The following is a 23,500-nucleotide window of genomic DNA, read 5'->3' on the forward strand; positions in this document are numbered from 1 at the left end:
CACCCTCCCCAATTACTTTCTGCTATCTCATCCCTAGCCCCTGCTCTCTCAAAATCGCAAATTACTTTTTATTTTATTTTTTTAAATACCTTTTCCAGGGAATTCTCATTCCACTTCCTAGGACCTCACCTAGGTGAGAATGATGTGTCGCTTTGCCTGCTGCCTCCTAGGATACCCACAACATGCATCCCAGGTGCCTGCAGGATATGCTACTTCATGTGAACCTTGGCTCATCATAAGGGGGCCAACTGTTTCTTCCTGGTATATGCAGCTGACCACCTGATGATATGCCACACTGCATGTTCAGGGGGCTGGGTGCAAGAACCCGAAAAAGACAGCTAGCCTTTTAAAGACATCACAGATGAAAATGATGACGCAGGACCTGGTTTGCAGCAGGGATGCAGCAGATCTCTACAGAACACTGCTGGATTGCTGGGAGTGTGCTTCTGTAGCCATGGCCACAACAATCCCAGTGTGTTATATTATTATTATTATACATGATTTATATAGTGCCAATAGTTTGCACAGTATTTTACAATATCATTTGAGACAGTTACAATCCAATCTAATGCAGGAGGGTTCAGAGGGTTCCACTCCTGAGAACTTACAATCTAAAGGGAGGGACAAGCGACACCATAGGTAATGACTATGGGTGGATGAGTTAATGGAGAAATTAAAACTCCTGTTGTTAGATAGAGTTGGGCTAAAATTCCCTAAAGAGTAGAAGAAACCTGGATGGATCGGGGTATGGAGTTCCAGAGGGGAGAACTCTGGCAAAGTCCTAGAGGTGAGCATAGGAGGAGGTGACAAGAGAGCTAGAGAGCAGAAGTTCTTAAAAGGAGCGAAGAGGACAGTTTTGGTTATATTTAGAGATAAAGTTGGTAATATAGCTTAGGGCAGAGTTGTGGATGGCTTTGTATGTTCTAGTTAGCATTTTGAATTGTATACATTAGGCGAGCAGAAGCCAGTGGAGGGATTGGAAGAGAGGATTGGTGGACACTGAGTGGTTAGTTAGGTAGATGGCAGACTAAAGGGAGGATAGTCTGTGCAGAGGTGGACCAACATGGAGAAAGTTGCACCCTCTCAGTAGGGAATTATAAAGAGAGTGAATTAGCTTTGTGGTGAATTTTGGAAATGTGGTTTTGTTGGCAGAAAGATTTAAACAGTGATTGTATGTGGGGCAAAAAGGAGAAGTCATAATTTCAGAAGTTCAATGTCTTCTAAAATACTCAATCATAAAGATGTTACAAAATGTTGTACCTTGTATAATATGCCACCAGATCTGAAGAAACTTGTCAGTTTCTACTTTCTCATATTTTGTAATGCAGGTGGAGGAAGAACATGGTTGATTGGTAAGGGCAACACAGAAGCTTATTTTGCAGACTTTTATATTTGGGCTCATGGTACTCATAGCATGGAAAGAGAGGAACATGTTCATTGTAAGGTATACAACACCCAGTCGTTCTATCCGAGGACGCTAAACCATGAGACTGTTCTCCTGCATACCTTGTTTCCTGACTGTTCACAGAATGTGGCAAAGAAATAACCAGCACGACAGTCATGGTGGAGAGCTTGCAGCATTTCCTCCATCTTGGAGCTCTTCAGAACGCTGCTGCTTGTGTCCACATGCTGAAAGCACACAATACAGGCAGATGAAGTGAGTGGAAAGAAATAACATAAAAAAGTAAAAATAAAGTTACCAAGTCCAATACATTTAAAAAAAACTATACTTAAGAATGCAGTAGTTCCATGAAGCACTAAAACCAGGTAAAATATCCTTTTGCATACATTAAAGCTAAATTCTAGGGGAATAGAAAAGGAGAGAGAATCTTGGTGGAACAACAGTTTTCAAATTCACAAAGCGAACACACCATAAAAAGGAAAGTTATTTTCTAAAAGTGAAAGTTCCTTTTTTAGCTTAGTCCAATGAGATTTAAAACATACAGTCACATGATTAAAATAAAGATACATATACTTCCTTATGTTAAAGCTTGCAACTTGAGTCTTATTTTAGTAAAAACTGTCCGAAAGCTGCCCGAAACTAAATAAAGCAGACCTCCATAGCAGGCTTGGTATGTTTTTACACAAAGCTATTCTATATTGGAGGTCCAGGTCCTGGCTGTGCTACAAGTCTAGGGTGCCCGGATCACAAACATGGATGAACAAAATTACAACCCCTTTCCACATTTGTATTAAAGCAGACAGCGTTCACATTGTTTTTTTACATGAATGTGGCATTCCAGCCAAAATCTTTGGATAGAGCAGGTGAAACTTTTATTAAATTTACATTACAATAATAATTATCATCATAATAAACTTCATTTTATATAGCGCATTCAAATGTAGCTTCTCAAAGCGCTTTACGATGTCAAGAGAAACAAAAACACAAGATATACACAGGGTAATACAGAGGAAAAAAGGAACAATTACTATTTTTAGATTTGATTTGAATGAGTTTAGAGAAGATGACTCTCTGATGTTCTTTGGAAGTGAATTCCAGAGTTTTGGGGCATAGCAGGAGAAGGCTCTGCCTCCCATTGAGTGTAGGTGAGTAGGGGAGATACACAGAAGACCAGAACTTGAGGAGAGGAGGATACGGGGGGGGGGGGGGGTAAGTGGGTAAGTTGATAAAAAGTTAATAAAAGTTCAGACCGATAGGGGCCTTATAGGCCAGCAAGAGGATCTTAAAGTTTATGCCAAACATGAGGGGCAGCTAGTGTAAGGACTCCAGAATAGGGGTAATATAGCCATTTGTACCAGTCTGCATTCTGGCTGCATAATTTTGTACAAAGTCGGAAGAACACAAATGTATGTACCAGCATTTCAGCTACAGTGTACAATATTATAGGACACAGCCAAGCAATGTTTCTCAAGTGGGAAAAAGATGTTCTGACAACATTTTGTACATGTGGATCAAAGGTTAAACAAGCATCTAATATCACCCCTAGATATTTAAATTTATACCGAAGCTCAAATACAGTGCCATATATAAATAGGCTTCCAGGACTGGCCTTAAATGATTGATGGGGGGTACCAATACATATGACTTCAGTCTTGTCACAAGTAGAATCTTGTGGATGTATATCTGAGATTCATCTGCATAGAAGTGATAATTGAGCCCATGTGATCTAAGCAGTTGGCAAGTGAAAACATGTAAATGCGAACAGTTTTTTTTAAAATTCATTATTTAACCGCTTTCCGCCCTCCAGCCATCATATGACGGGCGCGGCTCTCATTCTGGGTGGGTGTCATATGATGTCTGTCCATTTAAACAGGGAATGCGTGCGATTGTGTGCGCGCATCCCTGTTCCTTTGGTGGCGGCGTGTCACGGAGACAATGCTCGCCCACCCCCCTTGGTGGCGAGCGGTGTCTCCATTGGGCATGGCTGTTTACCATGTGATCAGCCGTGATGAAGTCACGGCCAATCACAGATGGTACCACCCCACTTTGTGCGGCGCATGCGCACGAGCACGCTGTGCGTGAACATCAGTGGCGACATGTTCCCGGGAACACTGCTCGTCACCAACGCTGTAGCAAATCCTTTCACAGCCGATCACTTAATGTAAACATAGAGCGGTAACGAGATGATACTGGGTTCTCCTCCTCACACATCGATCGTGTCTGAGAAGGAGATTGCAATAACATCTCTTTACCGCTTACAGTGTACACCAATCACACTGATTGCCCCCCTAATTAAGAGGACCTGTCACCACCCATCAAAGTACCTTTCACAGTTCATCTGAGTACCTGTCATAGTCCATCTGAGTACCTGTCACAGTCCATCAAAGTACCAAAGTACCTGTCACAGTCCATCTGAGTACCCGAGTACCTGTCACAGTTCATATGAGTACCTGAGTATCTGTCACAGTCCATATGAGTACCAGAGTACCTGAGTACCTGTCAGAGTCCATATGAGTAGCCGAGTACCTGAGTACCTGTCACAGTCCATATGAGTACCTGAGTACCTGTCACAGTCCATATGATTACCTGTCACAGTTCATATGAGTTCATATGATATGAGTACCGAGTACCCGAGTACCTGTCGCCAGCCCATCAGAGTAACCGAGTACCTGTCACCAGCCCATCAGAGTACCTGAGTACCTATCTGCAGCCCATCAGAGTACCCAAGTACCTATTTGCAGCCCAAACCTCATAGAATATATGTTGGGGTGTTTGCTTTCCAAAATGGGGTCATTTTGTGGGTAATTCCATTGTCCTGGTGCTCAAGGACCTTCAAAAGTGTGATAGATAGGAATGAAATGAGATGTGTAATTTATGCTCCTAGAACGCCTGAAGGTACTACTTCAATGCTGGGCTCTGTTTGTGGCCAGGCTGTGTAAAAGTCTCACACATGTGGTATCACCATACTTGGAAAGAGTAGCAGAATGTATTTTGGGGTGTAATTTTTGCTATATACATGCTACGTGTTAGAAATATCTTATAAATTGACAACTTTGTTTAAAAAAAAATGCATTTTTATTTTTTCCAAATTTTCCAAAAACTTCTGGAAAAAAATGAACTGTTCAAAAGACTCATTATGCCTCACAGATTATACGTTGGGGTGTTTGCTTTCCAAAATAGGGTCATTTTGTGGGCAATTCCATTGTCCTGGTGCTCCAGGGCCCTTAAAATGTAATAGGTGGTTGAGAAATGAGATGTGTCATTTATGCTCGTAGAACGCCTGAAGGTACTACTTCAATGTTGGTCCTCTGTATGTGGCCAGGCTGTGTAAAAGTCTCACACATGGTATCGCCATACTCGGGAAGAGTAGCAGAATGTATTTTGGGGTGTAATTTGTTGTATGCATATGCTGTGTGTGAAAAATAACCTGATAATATGACAAGTTTGTAAAGAAAAAAAAATCTTAATTTTGCAAAGAATTGTGTGAAAAAATTACCACTTAAAAAAACTCACCATGCTACTTACTTAATACCCTGGAAAGTCTACTTTCTAAAAGGGGGTCAGTGGGGGGTATTTATACTTTCCTGACTTGTTAGTGTCTCAAGAAATGAGATTCACCTGATGTACTGAAGGCCTGATCAGATGTGATCAATTTTCAGTTATTGGCACCATAGTTTGTAGACTCTATAACTTTCACAAAGACCAAATAATATTCACTAATTTGGGTTATTTTTATCAAAGATATGTAGCAGTATACATTTTGGCCAAAATTTATGAAGAAAAATTACTAATTAGCAAATTTTATGACAGAAAAAAGAAAAAGCCATTTTTTTCACAAAATTTACGGTCTTTTTTTATTTATAGCACAAAAAATAAAAAACCCACCAATGATTAAATACCACCAAAAGAAAGCTCTATTTGTGTAAAAAAATGATGCAAATTTCATATGGGTACAGTGTTGCATGACTGAGTAATTGTAATTCAAAGTGTGAGAGTGCTGAAAGCTGAAAATTGGTCTGGGCAGGAAGGGGGTGTAAGTGCACTGTATTGAGGTCATTAAAGTTTTCAAAAGTAGAAAAGGGATGAGCCCAACAGAAATAAACATAAAAAAAAATAAAAACAAGAAAAAACAGGTGGTGGGCCATACTGGTCCTTATCCCAAATATATGCATGTACAAGCAAAAAAAGGAGGAACTAGAACCATGGTGGAAGTTAACGGTTGTCATCCACTCGACACCAATGCAAATATGTGGAGGGGTATGCTCCAGTAAGAATCCAAAAAACAAACATTTAACAGTAAACATATGATGGTTAGAAGGTAGCAGAGCTGACCCCTCACCTCCAAGTGGTGGAGTAGTCTGTCTGTTCTAAACAAAAAAAAGGAGAAAGGGGGGTTGGGGGAAGAAGGTGGTCAAATAACTGTAAATAGGGGAATGGGAATAGCAGATTGAGAATCCCAGTGCAGTGGCCCCCCAGGTAGGTCTTCAGCATCCTTCACTGAGCAGGTGGCAAGGATAGCCAATAACTTCCAGATCCACAGACCCACAGGGCCCTCCAAACTTGGCAGGCAGTCAACTGGCCAGATCAACAGAGTAAGTTGCAGGTATAATAAAATCAATGGTATTAGGTTGTGTGAAATTCTTCTTCTTTGTGGTTGGCAGAAGCCAAAGCATCCTCCATTGTACAGATTTCCTGAATTTTGCTCAGTCAAACCCCCATAGGGGGTGGTATCTTCTGTCTCAAAAATAAACGGATACAGGTCTTTGCTGCATCAAGCATTTGGATGGTGAGAGAACGTTTATATTGTTTGGATGACATAAGTGATGAAGTAGGTATGCCACAGGGTCAGTACCGAATTGAACATCAGTTAATTGGTAGATCAGCTCATGGACCAGTGTCCAAAATGGTTGTAATACCGGACAGGGACAAAAACTTTGTGAGTTCAACATCTCCAACACTTAGAGGAGAGATGAGGAATGATCCTGTACAATGGTGAAGGGACTTTGTATCATCAGGTCAAAATCTTAAAACCAGTTTCTTGTATGGCATTGGAGATAGATGCCATGTGAATAAAATGTTTTTATACGCTTCTTTTGTTGGTCTCACAAACTGGTACCCAGGTCAGTTTCCCATCTAGAGATATAAGAACATCTGGTGGACGCAGGGAGAGCAAGCATCTTAGAAGTCAGTGAAAGGTCAAGGAGTGATGGAGATGCAAAGCTTTTCCAAACTTGTGAGAGGAGGCAATGGAAAAGGCGGTCTCCTAAGACTGGAGAGAAAGTGCTCCAGAAGGGATGGGGGGTTGGGGGGGTTAGTCATGGTTTGAAGTTGTTGCAAAGATTTAACACCCATTGCCAAAAGGAAGATCTCAAAGCGAGAATGGTAGGCTTCAGTCAGAGGTTGAATTCCATCAGGCCTAGAGTGAAATTATCACCTGTGTTTTACGGAAGGGACACACGTCCCTCAGAACGTCTTTTGCCTCAAGATCATCTTGGCAGTATACCCTACTAGAGGGTTAGATATAACCAATGAAGGGAGGGTGGACTGTAGCTGGGGAATACACTGAAGAGGAATACCTGCCGAGACTTCTTCTATTTGGACCCAACGCTTATTATTCACCTGTGTGCACCCAACCAAGGCACAGGAGAGAAAATTGGTGGCAAAGATGTCCTTCAAAGAGGACATTAAGCTCAAAATGGGGCAAATAGGAGAATTTTATTGTTTGAATGTTCATATACTTTACACCAACTTTCAAAATGTATGTTGTTATAAAGGCAGAAAGTTTTTTCTATCTTATTGTATTCTATGCTCTCTGACCAGCCCCCCCCCCCCCCCTTATACTTACCTGAGCTTGATCTTGATCCAGCAATGTGCACGAAAGTAGAAGCTCTCTCAGCTCTCTCCCTTCTCAGTGCCAACAACAAGCTCTGTGGAGGGAGGAGCCGGGATTGCCAATGTTGGACCAGGATATAGCTCTGGTCAAGAAAGGAGGTAAAGTTATTAGACACAGTGGTTAACCACAAACTCCAAGACTTCTGGATAGCTCAAACCATTCCTATATTGCAAAGCCCCTGTTTCATTATCTTCAACTGACTGTATTTCATGCAACAATTCTGAGGCTTGGTACAAGTCCAAGACTCAGGAAAAATTTATATTTTTGAAAAGCAGCAATGATGAGAATTCACTACTGAGTTCTCTGGGACCTGGTAAAAAGGGCACACGTTGATATCATCTAGTACAGTCATAACACGTTCCTATACTGGCTATCTAGCTACAGTGATTGGGAAATACTGGTCATTTTATTACAATATGGTCTACACTAATTATTTTTTGAACATTTCCCAACCAACAGGAATGGTCCAGCTGGCACTGTTGAGGTTCGCAAGTTCTGCTCCAGTATGCAGGGCTCTAATCCCTCTCCAGCCTATTTTAAATATTAAAACTGCTGGAGATCTGATACTTCCCTTGCTTATTTTCTAAAGGGTGTGCTCTGACTTTCAATGAAGTGAGGTCACTCTGAAGATATTACAGTAAAAAAAAAAACAACCTGCAAGCAATCTTAACCTTCCCCTGACGTACATGTACTTCTTGGTGATAATACTTAAGCTAAAAAAAAGTAATGTAAATTATTTTTACTTCATAGAAGACCTAAATCTAGATTAAGGAAATGATGAAATCAAATGTTTCTGGGGGTAGATTATTTATCCTGGCAAAGAGTTTATTTGAAGTACATTCAAGCTATTCCATGAGGTCATGAGTTTAACACGGCTGTTTGTATTGAGGAGATACTCAGAACAGTTGTTAGGGGAGACAAGCCAGTGGCACAAAACCAGAATAGCAGCAAAGCTGCTAAAGTATGGAATCACACCAAGGATCATCAAGTGGCTATATGACCGGGACAGGAAGTTCTAGCCTGGCACTGTTTTTTTTAGATCTCCATAAGACGATCATCACTTCTCAAGATCCCCATAATCCATCTCTAAGCAGTCAGGATTTATGGAGAGCTCCTTAAGCCTCCAGCTATTTGCACACAATCCCCTAACAATTACTAATTGGTAATGGAATTATAGTCTCATATTCCAGGAATTCTCAATCAATACCAGCAGTCTTTAAGAAGGTATTTAATATTGACCATATTTCATGGATCGCACTTTACATCATAAGGGAGTCAGTTTACTTTCTCCTTAAACTTTTAATTCCAAGCTATTTTAGAGCTGCAGATCTTAGATGGACTCTGGACAGACCCCTGGAGTAAAATGTAGATAACAAGCACTTATTCTTGGAAAAACAGAAAATAAAACACTTAATTTTCTGGTGTTGTTTTGGGCTGTTAACCAACTGATGTTAAGTCATTCCCCAGTATGGTAGTAAAGTTTTTTGTCTCTCAGATCTTAAAGAATACTAGCTGTGCTTTCCAAGAGCAATAGAATGCTTAAAATTTGTGAACGATAATTTAGAATGCTAATGGAGGTTAACCAATCACTACCTGGACCCTGATAAAAGCACTGCGCCTCTGCCCTGTTGGCACTGAACATAATCATAACATACGGTAAGTGCTGGTAGTGTTTGCTATGCGCATAGACCAGTGCAGAAAAGTAGCCAAGGATCATGTGATACAAAAGAGCAGGGAAGCCTAATAAGGCAGTAGGTTGTATGAGGCTAATTGGTTAGTGCAAAAACAATTAGACAATTTTAAAGGTGAAGTACCAAAAGGAATTTTAAAGGTGCCGAAAACATAACTCCAAAGAGATATGGTAAAATATCAATAATTTTATTGCAATGCAAACATTATTTAAAACAACATTTTGCAGTATTGATTATAAAACCATCACAGAATATCCATGCAGCTTGAAAGTATGTGCAGTGAACTTCAGCTCTACATGTTTTGCCAGCATTTTGGTTTCCTCAGGAGACTTTTAAGTACTACAAAAAGATGCCACGAAGGTGCTCCGAAGCACTGAATAGTTAAAGGACAGACTCATACACTGAATAATTGAAAATTAGGCTTTTGTACCATTGGAATCGCCTCAGGGGGGACATTAGTGACCATAGGAGGAACAAAGCCCATACAATATCACCCTTAAGCTGGACACACATCAGGACTTCCACAACTCTTGGGTTACATATTGCGCCCACAATGTAAATGAAAAAAATACCCCTCAAAGCTGCCATTGGGGATGATCTATGGACGGCCTCTATCCTTTGTTTTAACTGTTCTATATAGGAGTGGGGCAGTGTTGCCTTCCCTTTTTAGCTGACAAAGGTCCACACTATGAGGGGTGCCTTTTTTGTTCACATGGTTGGCGCAATATGTAACCCAAGAATTGTGGGAGTGCCGATGTGTGTCCAGCTTAAGGGTGATATTATATGGCTTTTGTCCATCCTATGGTCACTGATATCCCCCCAGGGTAATTCCAATGCTACAAGAACCTAATTTTCAATTATTCAGTGTATGTGTCTATCCTTCAATTATTCAATGCTTCTGAGCACTCCTGTGGCATCTTTCCGCAGTACTCATAAGTCTACTGAGAAAGCCAAAATGTTGGCCAAACATGTAGAGCAGAAATTCACAGCACATACTTTCAAGCCCGATGGATATTCAGCTAAATGGAGATTCAGCCAAACCCGTTTTTTTTTTGGTGGGTTGGGAGTGACTCATGGTAGTGCGGGGTGACTCACAGGTAGCATCACCAGAACCTCCTACTTCTTTCCAGAATGTCCTGGTGTTTTCTGGAAAGAGAGGTGGAGAGGGGAGGTGGAGCTGCCTGGGGTGTTCTGAGGAGCCCTGACCAATCCCTTATCTGGGGACAGGCCTCCTTAAATACCCAAGGTCAGCCCAACTGAGGAGGAGTTGATCGGGTGGAAGATGGAGTATTAGGCTGTCGGGGCTGAGGGAGGCATGCCTGAAAGGACTGAGATGCCGCAGTCTGGGATGGGTGCAAAGCCAGTCTAGAGGATTGTGGTGGCATGGGCAGTAGAAAGGTGGCGCTGCAGCAAGGAGGGCTGGCAGAGCCTGAAGAGGTGTTGCTGGGAGCAGTAGCCATAGGGACAGCTAACACTGGAACTTTCTATTTTTTGCTACACCATAGAGGCCCGCGGTCCCTGCCTGCAAAGGACATCTGCTTTAGGGCTGGCTGAGCCAGTGTCAAGCCTACAGTGCTAGCTGGTCTGGGGAATGCAAGCAAGTGATGTGTTGGAGGAATGAGGAGTGATAGTTTGCAAACAAGAAACGCAGGAGGAGAAGAGGAGATTGTATAACTGTGGTGTATATAGTTGGTCCCAATTTTGATTGCTACCTAGGCATCTCAAAAGTTTTCTATCCCCATCCAAGTTAAATTCCCCTAAATAAAAAAACAAAAAAAAACAAGTACAAGGACTGCTTTTATGTCTCTGGATGCTTGAAAAGTGTGGCTGGGCAGGGTGACAGACAGACTACTACACTCAGCATCCCCTATAGCAGAGATATGAAATTAGCGGCCTCCAGCTGTTGCAGAACTACAAGTCCCATGAGGCATAGCAAGACTCTGACAACCATAAGCATGACACCCAAAGGCAGAGGCATGATGGGACTTGTAGTTTTGCAACAGCTGGAGGTCCACTAATTGCATATCCCTGCCCTATGGGGTGCCGCTACACCTATAATTAGTATAGAAAAGGAAACCTGTCATAAAATAAACATCTAGGATACAATTTTTATCTCTCCTTTTAAAAATGCTAGCTGCTTGGCTGCCATGCCGATAGGCCTAACGATTGTTGTCAGCTGCACACTTATGGCCACCATGTGTGAAAGCCATGGCCCAGTGATTGGTCTCTCAAGCGTCAAATGCTCCTACGTGGGAAGTCAGGGGGTATGTAATTTTCTCCTTCATACCTGACTGTACTGGGATTTTTTACAAAGAGTGGACGTGGGAGTCTAAAGAGTGGAGGAAAGGTAAGTATAAGCACTTAATGCTGCATAGAAGGCAGGGTGAAGAGGGTTGTTAAGCGCTTTAAAGCTTGATTTTTTTTCCCAAAAAAACACATACAACGCTGAAATATACTGTATATGTGAACATTTCACCAGATTACTTTTGTTATTTTGTTCAGCCATTGTGTATGTGATTTATACATCATTGGAACACGGCATAGACTGGAAGGAGACACAACTTTGTCTATTATAGGTAAACTGAACTGAAGTAATTTAACAGAAGACTGCAAGGAAACAGGGAGTTATCGCAGGAGAGACGTGCAATGTCTTTTTTGCAATAAAATACACCTACCTGCCTGGTCGCAGTCTTCTGCAGCATGAAAACTAAGCTATGCATGTGCAGCTCAGCTTACATCGTGGCACAATCCATGTGCCAGGATGATGGACTCCTGCTGTGCGCAGGGGTTACGTCATTCCACACCGGCCAATGGAGAGGCCTGAAGACCGACACCCAGCAAGCAACCTGGACCTGGAGCGGGCAAGGGACCTGGACCATTACAGAGGAGCTAAGTTTAATGCCTTTAGTTCCACTTAAAGGAACACTGTTCCTCTTCCTGCTCCTAGTCTCATGACTGAACAACGTAGAAGCAGAGACAGAAGTAGCTCTTGGTTCATGTCAACTCTGTGCTCTAGCCTCTTACAACAATGTTCCATATATTGGACTGACAGCTATGTGAGATAAAGTAGAGACCCAATGCTAACACTGATGACCCTCCCTATCCCAGTCTGGTATACTTTAAAAATACTTACAGAAACAAAATCTTCTTCCGGTGAATTGTGATGAACCTTTGGTCCAACAATGTTTCTAGCCAGGCTAGTACGTACAGTTGGTGAACAGCAGCTCATGGGTCTGATTCTTGTCCTATTTATAATGACATAGTTATTTATAAAATAATAAATTCCCCTAGTGGAAATGGCAAGTTTTTCACTAGTAATGTGACCAGTTTTTGTGATTTTGTCTCTGCCCTTTGACATCCCTCTGCTGGGTCTTGAGGGGTATCTCTACTTTTGCAGTGAAATTTAAGAAAACCCCACTATATGTTTGCTATGTGTTCCAAAACAGACAGCACATTTGGAGCAGGCGTCGGGCAGACAGCAAGCTACTCTGAACAATTTAAAATGAGAGAAAGCTTAGTCTGTCTCCACTGACAAAGGACACGCTGAGTTTTCCCTCATACATGAAGAAGCTCAGCTTCTAGATCTTTTACCTCTTGTTAGGAAAGAGAGTGTTCAAATCTAGTTTATAACTGATAATGAGATGTGCCAGCACAGTACAGACAAGGTTAATTATGATAAATATAAGTCCTACACCCCTTGTGCATAGCAGAGAAAAACCTCAGTTGTGGAATTTTCAGGAAATTTCAGATAATAGCAAGGAAAAATGTGAATGTACCCCACCTTGGCATTAAATAAGACTTGATGATCTAATGCAGGGGTCGGCAACCTACGTCCCGCGGGCTGCACCAGGCCAGCCACTGATAAATGTCTGGCCCGTCAGTGCATGTGATGAATTCACGTGCACCTAGCTCGCGGACATTTTTTGTAGAGCCAACTGTTGGCTTTCTTGGGATAACAACCGATGCGGCTAAGCCGCTCGGCTGTTATCCCAAGCAGTGAGAGGGGATGTCCCCTCCCTCTGTGGCTTGCCCGGGCTCTCCCGTCGCAACGGGAGGCCCAACCGACCAAACAGCACATCCGCTGGCTGACCAGAGACCTGAACAAAGCCAGAATCAGCTTTGATCAGCTCTCGGATCTAGTAATCCAGAAGTAATGTCATGACATCACTTCCAGTGTACAGAAGACTTAGCCCTTGTACACACGGTCGGAGAATCTGTCGGAATGAGTCCTATCGGACCGTGTCGTCAGATAATCTGACTGTGTGTGGTATGCAAATATTTAGAAGGTGAATAAATCCTCACACTTACACCGTGTTAAATCACTATCCCCTTGTGGCGCTAAATGGAAAAGATTAATCCCCCAGTAAAAACTCCAAAAATATATAATGGGAGTATACAGAGTGGATTCTTCAATCCCTATTCAATACAGCTCAAATAAATAATGTATGAAAAATCAGCAAATCAGATCAATAAATAAAATATCAAGTAAACTTAATCACTCAATTAAAAGTGCAAAAAACTAAATAAATATTTTCATATCCATTTAAAATATGTGCATGTCCCTCAAAAGAAACAATATATTTCAAACAAATATGCGAACAGTGTATACCCAACTTCACATGTGTTTCATCGTTTGGGGACACTGATAAGAAAGCACATATGAAAAGGGCGTGCTGATTTTTTCATTTATCACCACCTGTCGTTCTACTTTGGGACACTTCTATTGAGGACTTTCTTATTTATATGCTAAGAAAATGTTTTTTTCTTTTTTTCACTTTAAATTAACCTGTTTTTGCTGTATGTTATAAACACATGTGAAGTTGGGTATACACTGTTCGCATATTTGTTTGAAATATATTGTTTCTTTTGAGGGACATGCACATATTTTAAATGGATATGAAAATATTTATTTAGTTTTTTGCACTTTTAATTGAGTGATTAAGTTTACTTGATATTTTATTTATTGATCTGATTTGCTGATTTTTCATACATTATTTATTTGAGCTGTATTGAATAGGGATTGAAGAATCCACTCTGTATACTCCCATTATATATTTTTGGAGTTTTTACTGGGGGATTAATCTTTTCCATTTAGCGCCACAAGGGGATAGTGATTTAACACGGTGTAAGTGTGAGGATTTATTCACCTTCTAAATATTTGAATAATATATAAACAAGTGGCAGCTGGGGGGAGGTAGGGTGCTGGCGCAGTGTTTACACACTAGGTGGCGGGATTTGATGTGTGTAGTATTTTTTTGTGTGTGGTATGCATCGGACTGATTCCGTCTGAATCTCCGTCCGACCCAATTTTCCACCATGTTGGAAATATTTCCCGACCAACTGGGCCGGACGGACCTAATCCGATCATGTGTAGAGCATTTTGATCTGACCAAGTGCCACGCATGCTCAGATCAAATTCCTACATCAAAGCTATTGGCTACTAGCCTGAATATAGTCCCATCGTAACGAAATTACATCATCACGTTCTGAAAGATCGGATTTTTCGCCAACTTGGCCCGACCGTTTGTATGCAACAGTTTCGGACACAATCCGTCGGACTAAATCCGACGGGAAAAATCCGACGGATTTGGTTGCCAAAATCTCCGACTGTGTGTCTGTGGGCTTAAAGGTGACAAATTTTAAAAGATGACAGCATTCAAAACAGCCAAACTTGGCGTTTTGAATGCTTTCAAGTGCAAAGGAGGGATTTGTAGTCTTATAGGTATTTATACCTGTCACTGCCTATTACTGTCACATGGGATGTTTACATTCTTTGTGACAGCAAAAAAGTGATCTGAAAAAAAAAATTAAGGGACAGTGTAAAAATAAAATAAATAAGATTTTTATTTTTTTTATAAAGTGCCCCATCTCTCCGTACTCGCGTGCAGAAATGTACGTATACATAAGTCCTGCCCGCAAATGTAAACGGTGTTAAAACCGCACATGTGAGTATCGCCATGATCATTAGAGCGAGAGCAATAATTCTAGTAATAGACCTCCTCTAAACTAACTCTAAACTGGTAATATGTAGAAAGCGATGTCATGACATCACTTCCGGTTTACAGAAGACTTATGCCCCATACACACAATTGGACTTTCCGGCAACAAAACCGTGGAATTTTGTTCGAAGGTTGTTGGCTCCAACTTGTCTTGCATACACACAGTGACACAAATGTTGGACAACAATTATGAACATGGTGACATACAAGACGTACGACGAGCCGAGAAAAAGGAAGTTCAATAGCCAGTGCGGCTCCTTCTGCTTGATTCTGAGCATGCGTGAACTTTTGTGCGTCGGACTTGTGTACACGCGATCGGAAATTCCAACAACAAAGTTTTGTTGGTGGAAAATTTGAGAACCTGCTAGCCAACATTTGTTGGCGAAAAGTCCAACAAATGTTGGATGGAGCATACACACGGTCGGACTTTCAGCCAACAAGCTCACATCCAGCATTTATTTTCGCAAAATCCAATCGTGTGTACGGGGCATTAAAGACGCCAAATTTTAAAATATTACAGCATTCAAAACAGCCAAACTTAGCATTTTGAATGCTTTTAAGTGCAAAGGAGGGATTTGGGGTCTTATAGACCCCAGATATCTCCATAAAGAGTACCTGTCACTGCCTATTATCGTCACAAGGGATGTTTACATTCTTTGTGACAGAAAAAAAAGTGATCAGAAAAAATAAATAAATTAAGGGACAGTGTAAAAATAAAATAAATAAGAAAAAAAACATTTTTTTAAAGGGCCCCATCTCTCCACGCTTGTGTGCAGAAGTGTATGTATACATAAGTCGTGCAAATGTAAACTGTGTTAAAACCACACATGTGAGTATCGCGGTGATCGTTAGAGTGACAGCAATAATTCTAGTAATATGGAGCCTATGGAGATTTTTAAGTACCGTAGTTTGTCACTATTCCATTAGTGTGCTAAATTTTTAAGCAGAACATGTTAGGTATCTTATTATTATTTTCATTTATTAGCAGGCCCTTAAGTGGAAAAAGGTTGCTGACCCCTGATCTAATGTTTTGTATTTACATCATTTTTGGCAACAGATATATCTGCCTTGGGAAATTATATGAGGAGCTACATTATATTTAAGTTGTAATAGAAATGTATGATACAGAGGATTCTTTATGGTGGGGTTTTAATGGGGATTGGTATGCCAGCATCTTTAAATTTTGCATAATAAATGGTCTTTATTTGGGAATATGCTGCTGTTATCCACATGAAGTGCTGCTGTTATATAATATGTATATTTTTCTTTATAATGGTATATATAATGCCCTTAGACAAGAATACATGTACCCTATATTGCCAAAAGTATTGTGACACCTGCTTTTACACGCATATGAACTTTAAGCCCTTGTACACACGGTCGGAGATTCCGACGGAATGTGTCCTATCGGACTGTTTCTGTCGGAGTATCCGACGGACCAAGTTTTCCAACTTGTCCGTAAAATTTTCCGACAAAATTCTCTGATCGGACATACTCCGATCATGTGTAGAGAATTCCGATCGGACAAAGTGCCACGCATGCTCAGATCAAATTCCTACACCAAAGCTATTGGCTACTAGCGTGAACGTAGTCCCGTCGTAACAAAATAACGTCATCACATTATGTACAATCGGATTTTCTGACAACTTTGTCCGACCGTGTGTATGCAACAGTTTTGGACAAAATCCGTTGGACAAAATCCGTCGGACAAAATCCAACGGATTTGGTTGTCAGAATGTCCAACCGTTTGTTGGGGCTAAAAGAAAAGTTTGGTTTGTGTTTTTTTTTTTTTTTTTAAGAATCATACTTACCTAGCTAGATGCAGCATTGCACCTCTAACACTGAGAACCGATCGATCAAACACTTCCAATCACTCGGTTTTCACAGCTCCGTGAGCAGAGAGCTGCTGTCTGTCAGTCACCACTGTCTGCTCTGCCCCCCTCCTCGCTCACTGGAGTGCTGGACTGTGGAGGGGGTGGGGGTGCCGGGTGCCGGTCCAGGGATCTGGCGAATCCTGACTGGTCGTGATGACACGGAGCCTGGACCGACTTCTGTAACATCAGCAGAGAGTGGACTTCAGCCCGCTCTCCGCTGAAAAAGGGTCACCAGAGTGCAAAAAAAACTGCACTCCTGTGATCCACAGGAGAAGTTCAGCCAAACAATCCTTGGCTGTGCTTCTCCTTTAATGGCATCCCAGTCTTAGTCCATAGGGTTTAATATTGAGTTGGCCTGCCCCTTTACAGCTATAACAGCTTCAACTCTTCTGGGAAGGCTGTCCACAAGGTTCAGGAGTGTGTCTATGGGAATGTTTTACCATTCTTCCTGAAGTGCTTTTGTGAGGTAAGGCACTGATGTTGGACGAGAAGGCCTGACTCACAGTTTCCACTCTAATTCATCCCAAAGGTGTTCTATTGGGTTGGAATCAGGACTCTGTGCAGGCCAGTCAAGTTCCTCCACCCCAAACTTGCTCATCCATGTCTTTATGGACCTTGCTTTGTGCACTGGGGCAAATCCTTTGGTGGAGGGGGGATTATGGTGTGGGGTTGTTTTTCAGGGCTTGGGCTTGGCCCTTTAAAGGGAACTAGGTGTCAGCATAGAAAGACATTTTAGACAATTTCATGCTCCCAACTTTGTGGGAACAGTTTGGGAATGGCACCTTCCTGTTCCAACATGACTGTGCATCAGTGCACAAAGAAAGGTGCATAAAGACATGGATGAGTGAGTTTGGGGTGGAGGAACTTGACTGGCCTGCACAGAGTCCTGATAAAATACCTTTGGGATGAATTAAAGCCTGACCTCACAAATGCGCTTCTGGAAGAATGGTCAAACATTCCCCTAGACACACTCCTAAACCTTGTGGACAGCCTTCCCTAATCAATTGAAGCTGTTATAGCTGCAAAGGGTGGGCCAATTCAATATTGAACCCTACGGACCAAGACTGGGATACCATTAAAGTTCATGAGCATGTAAAGGCAGGCATTCCTATACTTTTGACAATATAGTGCAAATTAATTCATGTATACTAACCAAGTCAATAATATGTGGTTATTACATGTATTGCATTAATACTTTACCGTATTTTACTTGATTGGACAGCACTGCCAGGTAAACTTTTTACCAGTCTTTTTTCAGGTTTTAACTTTGCTGATATTAGGCTGTCGGATCGTCTAGTGAAAGAGGCAGTTTTAGCTTTTGTGGGAGAAGAAAAGCTCTTTTCCGGTACCTAAACAAAGTTGATGTAAAATAATGTAAATTCATAAATATACATTCTGCACATTCATCCATTTTAATGTTTTATTTTCATATAAAAAACTGAAGATCTACAAGTACAAGCATTTAGTATGGTACTCCTTAGGCAACCATCATCAATTATCTCTGAACAGCTAAAATCAGCTTGGTCATAGTGGGATGTTGCACCTTCATCATTACTCTTTGAATAAGTCAGTGGAACCAAATGTTACAGGAACAGTTGTAAAGCCTTAAGACTCTAACACACTATTTTTTTATTTTCATTCAACCCAGTGGATTGAACGAAAAAAATAAACCTGACAGCTCAGGTCAGAGCCACTGTACTAAAAATCCGATGTTAGTCCCCTGCTGTTTTATTGTGTTCTGACAGTGGGGTGGCCCCCCGCCAGAACACTTCAGTCAGTGCTCTCAGCCATTGATCGGGAGTCGGATGGCAGTACTTTTTCAGTCAAGAGCCTTTGACAGAAGTCGGCTAAACAGCCGGCTTCTATCGGACCGGCTGCCATACACAGGGGGAGATTTTGCCCGGTTTCTATTGAACCGGCCGACATTTGGCCCATGTGTACTAGGCTTTAGTATCCAGGACTAAATCTGGCCATACATGCCAAATCTGGATGTCTGACACAGCTTATGATTGAAGTGGAAGACCTGACCTTTAAAATGTCAGCACCTATGACAGTTAACATCAGACCATACCAGATAGACCTGCAGTAAGGCACAAGAGTCAGCAAGGCAAAGTCATTGTGCTGCACTGCTAAAGGCTAAGTTCATCTTTTTTGTTTCTAAATTCCAGCTCCCCTATGTACTTCTTTTGCAGAAATAAAAACGCTTTCTATTTATCCAACAAAGCCCTTGCCTCAGTGTTCAGCTTGGTGTATAAAAAAAAAAAAAAAAAAACTGATCCTGGACGGACCTTAGGAGGTGGTGAAGACACAGGAAGGAATTCACCAGCTAACCTCATTAACATACACCCTTTATCTGCCCTTCTACTCCAGGAGATTGCTCCTACCTCCTCAGCTGCACATTTTTCTAATGCAATCAGTGATCACCATTCAAATTAATACACCGGCATCATTTTTTTTTTGCCTATGGACATTATACATACATTATAAAGAAAAATATACATATTATGTAGCAGAAACACTTCAAGATGTGGATAACATACTAACACCCACAGCATATTCCCAAATGAAGGCCATTTATTATGCAAAATTAAAATAATGATGGAATGGAGAAAATGTTTTGTACAACAAGCTGGACTCTGAGGTAAGGGCTATGTAGGCTAAATAGAAAGTGTTTTTTTATTTCTGCAAAAGAATTACATTAAAGTGGATGTAAACTTGATTCATGAAATTTGAGCTGGGCACATATATCTGCAGTGTTTTCTTATCTTTCTTCAAAGCACTATGTCCTGTAGCTGTCTCCTGCCCTGTTCCTCTGTTATCAACCTGATAACTGCTGACATGTTCTCCGACATATATGGTAAAAGCAGGCTGAAATGTGTGTTGGGTAGGATGCTATAAATAGATTAGCAGAGTCCTGAACCATTCAACGAACAGAGCTGAAAGTCTCTACCTATGAGGAGAGAGGGTGTGTGCCTTTCCTCCAATCAACTGTCTTGGCTGTATGCCCAGGCTTCACTGTAGTGTTAACCAGGAAGAGAAAATATCAATGTGCTGTGCATAGTAGCGCATTATGGCTAACAATTTTTAGGGCCCCTTTAAAAAAAAAAAAAAGGCTGAGGTTTAATTTAAGGGAACAGAAATTTCTATACTTCAAAATAAATAATGGCAACTGCTTCCTAAAACAGAAGAACAGGTATCTCCATGTACAACATACTTGCAAAATCCAAAAGATTGCACATTATCAGTTTAAGAAATGTGGGTGGAAATTTATATTATTTCTTGAGTTAAGAAAACAAGCATAAGCTGGTTTGACAGTGACAAAGCAGAAATATGTATTTACCATTTTTAATACTGTCATAATCTGTCAGATTCTTTCTGTTATGCCGTGTACACATGACCGGGTTTCCTGTCAGAATAAACTCTGAAGGTTTTTCCGACGGAGTTCCGACAGAGTTCCGCTGAAACTGTTGTGCGTACACACGATCACACCAGATCGTTAAAAATCGTTAAAAACGCGGTGACGTACAGCACGTACAACGGGACTAGAAAAAGGAAGTTCAAGAGATAGTGCGTCATCCTTTGGGCTCCTTCTGCTGATCTCGTGTTAGAAGTTTGGTTAGAAACGATTTGTGCTTTTCAGACTGCAGCTTATTCCGATTGTTTTACTGCTGTTCAGTTTGTGTAGTCAGTTCGTATCTGTATTTCAGTGCGTTCTGGTCCGCTCGTGATCTTCAGCTCTTCAGGCCTTGCTGTTCTTCAGTGCATTTGTGTAAGTTCATTCTGACCAGCCAACCGTTTTGAAACCCTGGTTCGGGTACATACTCGTTGTAGAGTTCGTGCTGTGTGGGGGCTTGGTGTTGAGGTTTATATTTTGACCCCAGCCCAGTCCATGAACAGGGCGAGGAGGAGTTCATGGACCAAGAATTGGTTACTCCAGCGTGACCAATTCTCGCACATGCCTTTGCTTCGTGAGATCCAGGAGAATAATCCTAATGATTTTAGGAATTATCTCAGGATGACAGACCCCATTTTTCACCGTCTTTTGGCTTTGCTCTCCCCTTATATCAGTAGGCAGGATACCTGCATGTGGCAAGCCATCACTCCAGAGCAGAGGCTAGTCGCCACCTTCCGGTACTTAGCAACTGTTCTCAACAGACATCTCCCCCCATGCACTGGGGATCATTATTCCAGAGACCTGTTCTGCCATCATCCAGGTCCTGCAGAAGGACTATATTAGGGTAAGTTGTATCCCTTAACATCACATTATATGTATTTAATATTTGCTAATGTATTGTATTTATTTCATCATTCGCTAATTACCATGATTGGAATATGCTGTGAATGTGCCCTTGCATGCTGGAAGCTTTTTTAATACTCCTTTTTTGGCCTACATGCATATTTGCCTTCACTAACCTTCCCAGCATGTTATCCTGAGCCCATATACGCCTATAGTCTAGTCCCTTTAATTGCCACCTGATGCAAAAAACGTGGAAGGACTCCCCTTTGTCTTTATTGCAGATGAAGCCTTTGGTCTGGGCAAGCATCTGATGAGCCCATTCCCCCAAAGGACCCTCACCCCAGAGAGGAGGGTTTTTAACTACTGGCTGGCCAGAGCGAGAAGAGCCGTTGAGAATACCTTCGGGATAATGGCCAGTCAGTTCTGCCTGTTTCTGAGAGCAATCCATATGGTGGACTACAAAATCAACCATATATTTAAGGAAAAATTCCCAGAATTATCTAGCCTCAGTTGGGCCTAAGGCTGGACTTATTACAGACAATTCCCTGATGGGCCTGGATACTGGCCGCACTGGCTTGGCACCCCAAGGCACCAGTGAAGATCGGGAGAAATATGTTAATTATTTTATGGGTAGTAGGACCATTGCAATGCTAGACAATGTATAAACTTTTTAGTAATTAAAAAATGTTTTCTGATAAACTCTAGAATTTTCATAATTCTTGCTTTTCGTTTTGGCTGTCTTCTAGGTTCTCCTAGTGCACTTGTAGTGCCAAGTGGATTTTTCTTTAGTAAATAAGACCCATTTGTCACTGTAAACACAAAATTACTTACAAAACTGGTACTGAGTATTGAAAGAAGAAGCCACACATTGTTGTATTTCAAAATGTTTACTCACACATGTGAGTTTATAAAATGTGTTAAAAAATATATATAATTTCACAATGTTTTTTTTGTTTATATTTTTTCCTCAATATAAATTTGTTGTTTTTTCACAATTTTTTTTTTCATCAATATATTATATTATTTTTTATTTTTTTATTTTTTTTTTACAAACAGGCATGTTTTAAAACATAACATACACAACTCTGGAACTTACAAAGCTCAACGTATAAAAACTGAAGGTAATATCAGTCATTATAGTGTTAAAAATGTCTTGATATTGCTGTAAAAATGATGGGGTGATGTCACCCCTGTAAAAGCCAAATTTTGAAGATGCACACAAATTGGGAGTCCAAATGGGTAATGTCAACACATGCCATCATGGGGGATCAATGGGCGTGTTTTGGGGGTGCAATCCCTTCCTCTCACCTACTAGCGTTATGAGGAAGGGGTTGCACCCACAAAACACGTACATTGAGATCCCCTGATGGCAGATAGCACATGCTGACACACAGTATGCATCTTCAAAATTTGGTTTTTAAAATGTATAAATGCGCAGTGTGTATAAAGCTAACACGCATCTTTCGTACGTACGATCCGTGTGCGGGACGAATGAACGGAAGTGGCGAGCGAAGTTAAACAAAGGTAAAATTTGAACTTGGCCCATCACAGTGGCCTATAATGCTTCAAGATTGAGGCCTATATTGGAATAAGATAATGAGAGTTTAGACTGATATTGGTGTTTTTATCTTATGAAGCTAACATGCGTCGTACGTCCGATCTGTGTGTGGGGGGAAGGACGAATGGAAGTGTCGAGCATCCTAAACGAAGGTAAAATTTGAACTTGGCCCATCACAGTGGCCTATACAGCTTCAAATTGGAGGCCTATATTGGCATAAGATTATGAGAGTTTAGACTGACATTAGTGTTTTTGTCTTGGGTATTGTCTTACAGAAAAAATAAATCAGTTTAAGGACCCAGAATTTCTATCCAGTTTTATTGATAAGTACAGGGAGATGAAGAATCTGTGGGAGGTCAAACACAGTTTATATCACAATAAACAAGTAAGGAAGGAAACGTTGGAGAGACTTCTGGTATTTGTGAAGACTCAGGTCCCCAAAGCAAACATTGAGTTTTTGGAAAATAAAAGGATCTTGAGGAACATATATAAGAAGGAGCACAATAAGATCCAGGCTTCACTCAGATAAGGAGCATCAGCAGAGAATGTTTATGTCCCCAGGCTGTGGTACTTCAACAAACCAGACTGAATCCAGGGAATCTCTTTCGACCCTTCCCTGCAGCCTTCCCTCCACTCCAGCAGAGGCTTCCCAGGAACAACCTGGGCCTTCTATCCTGGAAGAAGTGGATGCGCCTAGCTGGAGCCAGGTATATTAGTTTTTAGACATATTTATTGTCCTAATATTAATGATCTTAACTAGATGTTATAATTGCTTACAAATCAATGATTTTATACCAAAAGTGATGTATACATATCACTAGACAGTAGTGGCCAATAATGTTGGTG

General features: G+C 41.2%; 1 protein-coding gene across 1 annotated transcript in view; it reads right to left on the bottom strand.

Moving 5' to 3' along the window:
- The window catches only part of RGS22 (regulator of G protein signaling 22), a 151,095-nt gene that overhangs the window by 69,913 nt on the left and 57,682 nt on the right, over nucleotides 1-23,500 (bottom strand). Inside the window, exons 11-13 of the mRNA XM_077493099.1 lie at nucleotides 18,060-18,208; nucleotides 12,120-12,231; nucleotides 1,507-1,629 (exon numbers count right to left, since the gene is read on the bottom strand). Coding sequence (XP_077349225.1) covers nucleotides 1,507-1,629; nucleotides 12,120-12,231; nucleotides 18,060-18,208 — 384 coding nt within the window. The remainder of the gene's footprint in view (nucleotides 1-1,506; nucleotides 1,630-12,119; nucleotides 12,232-18,059; nucleotides 18,209-23,500) is intronic.

The sequence above is a fragment of the Lithobates pipiens genome, unplaced genomic scaffold (genome assembly GCF_037356315.1).
Source record: "Lithobates pipiens isolate NorthernLeopardFrog02 unplaced genomic scaffold, aLitPip1_a1.2 Scaffold_19, whole genome shotgun sequence".
Lineage (NCBI taxonomy): Eukaryota > Metazoa > Chordata > Amphibia > Anura > Ranidae > Lithobates > Lithobates pipiens.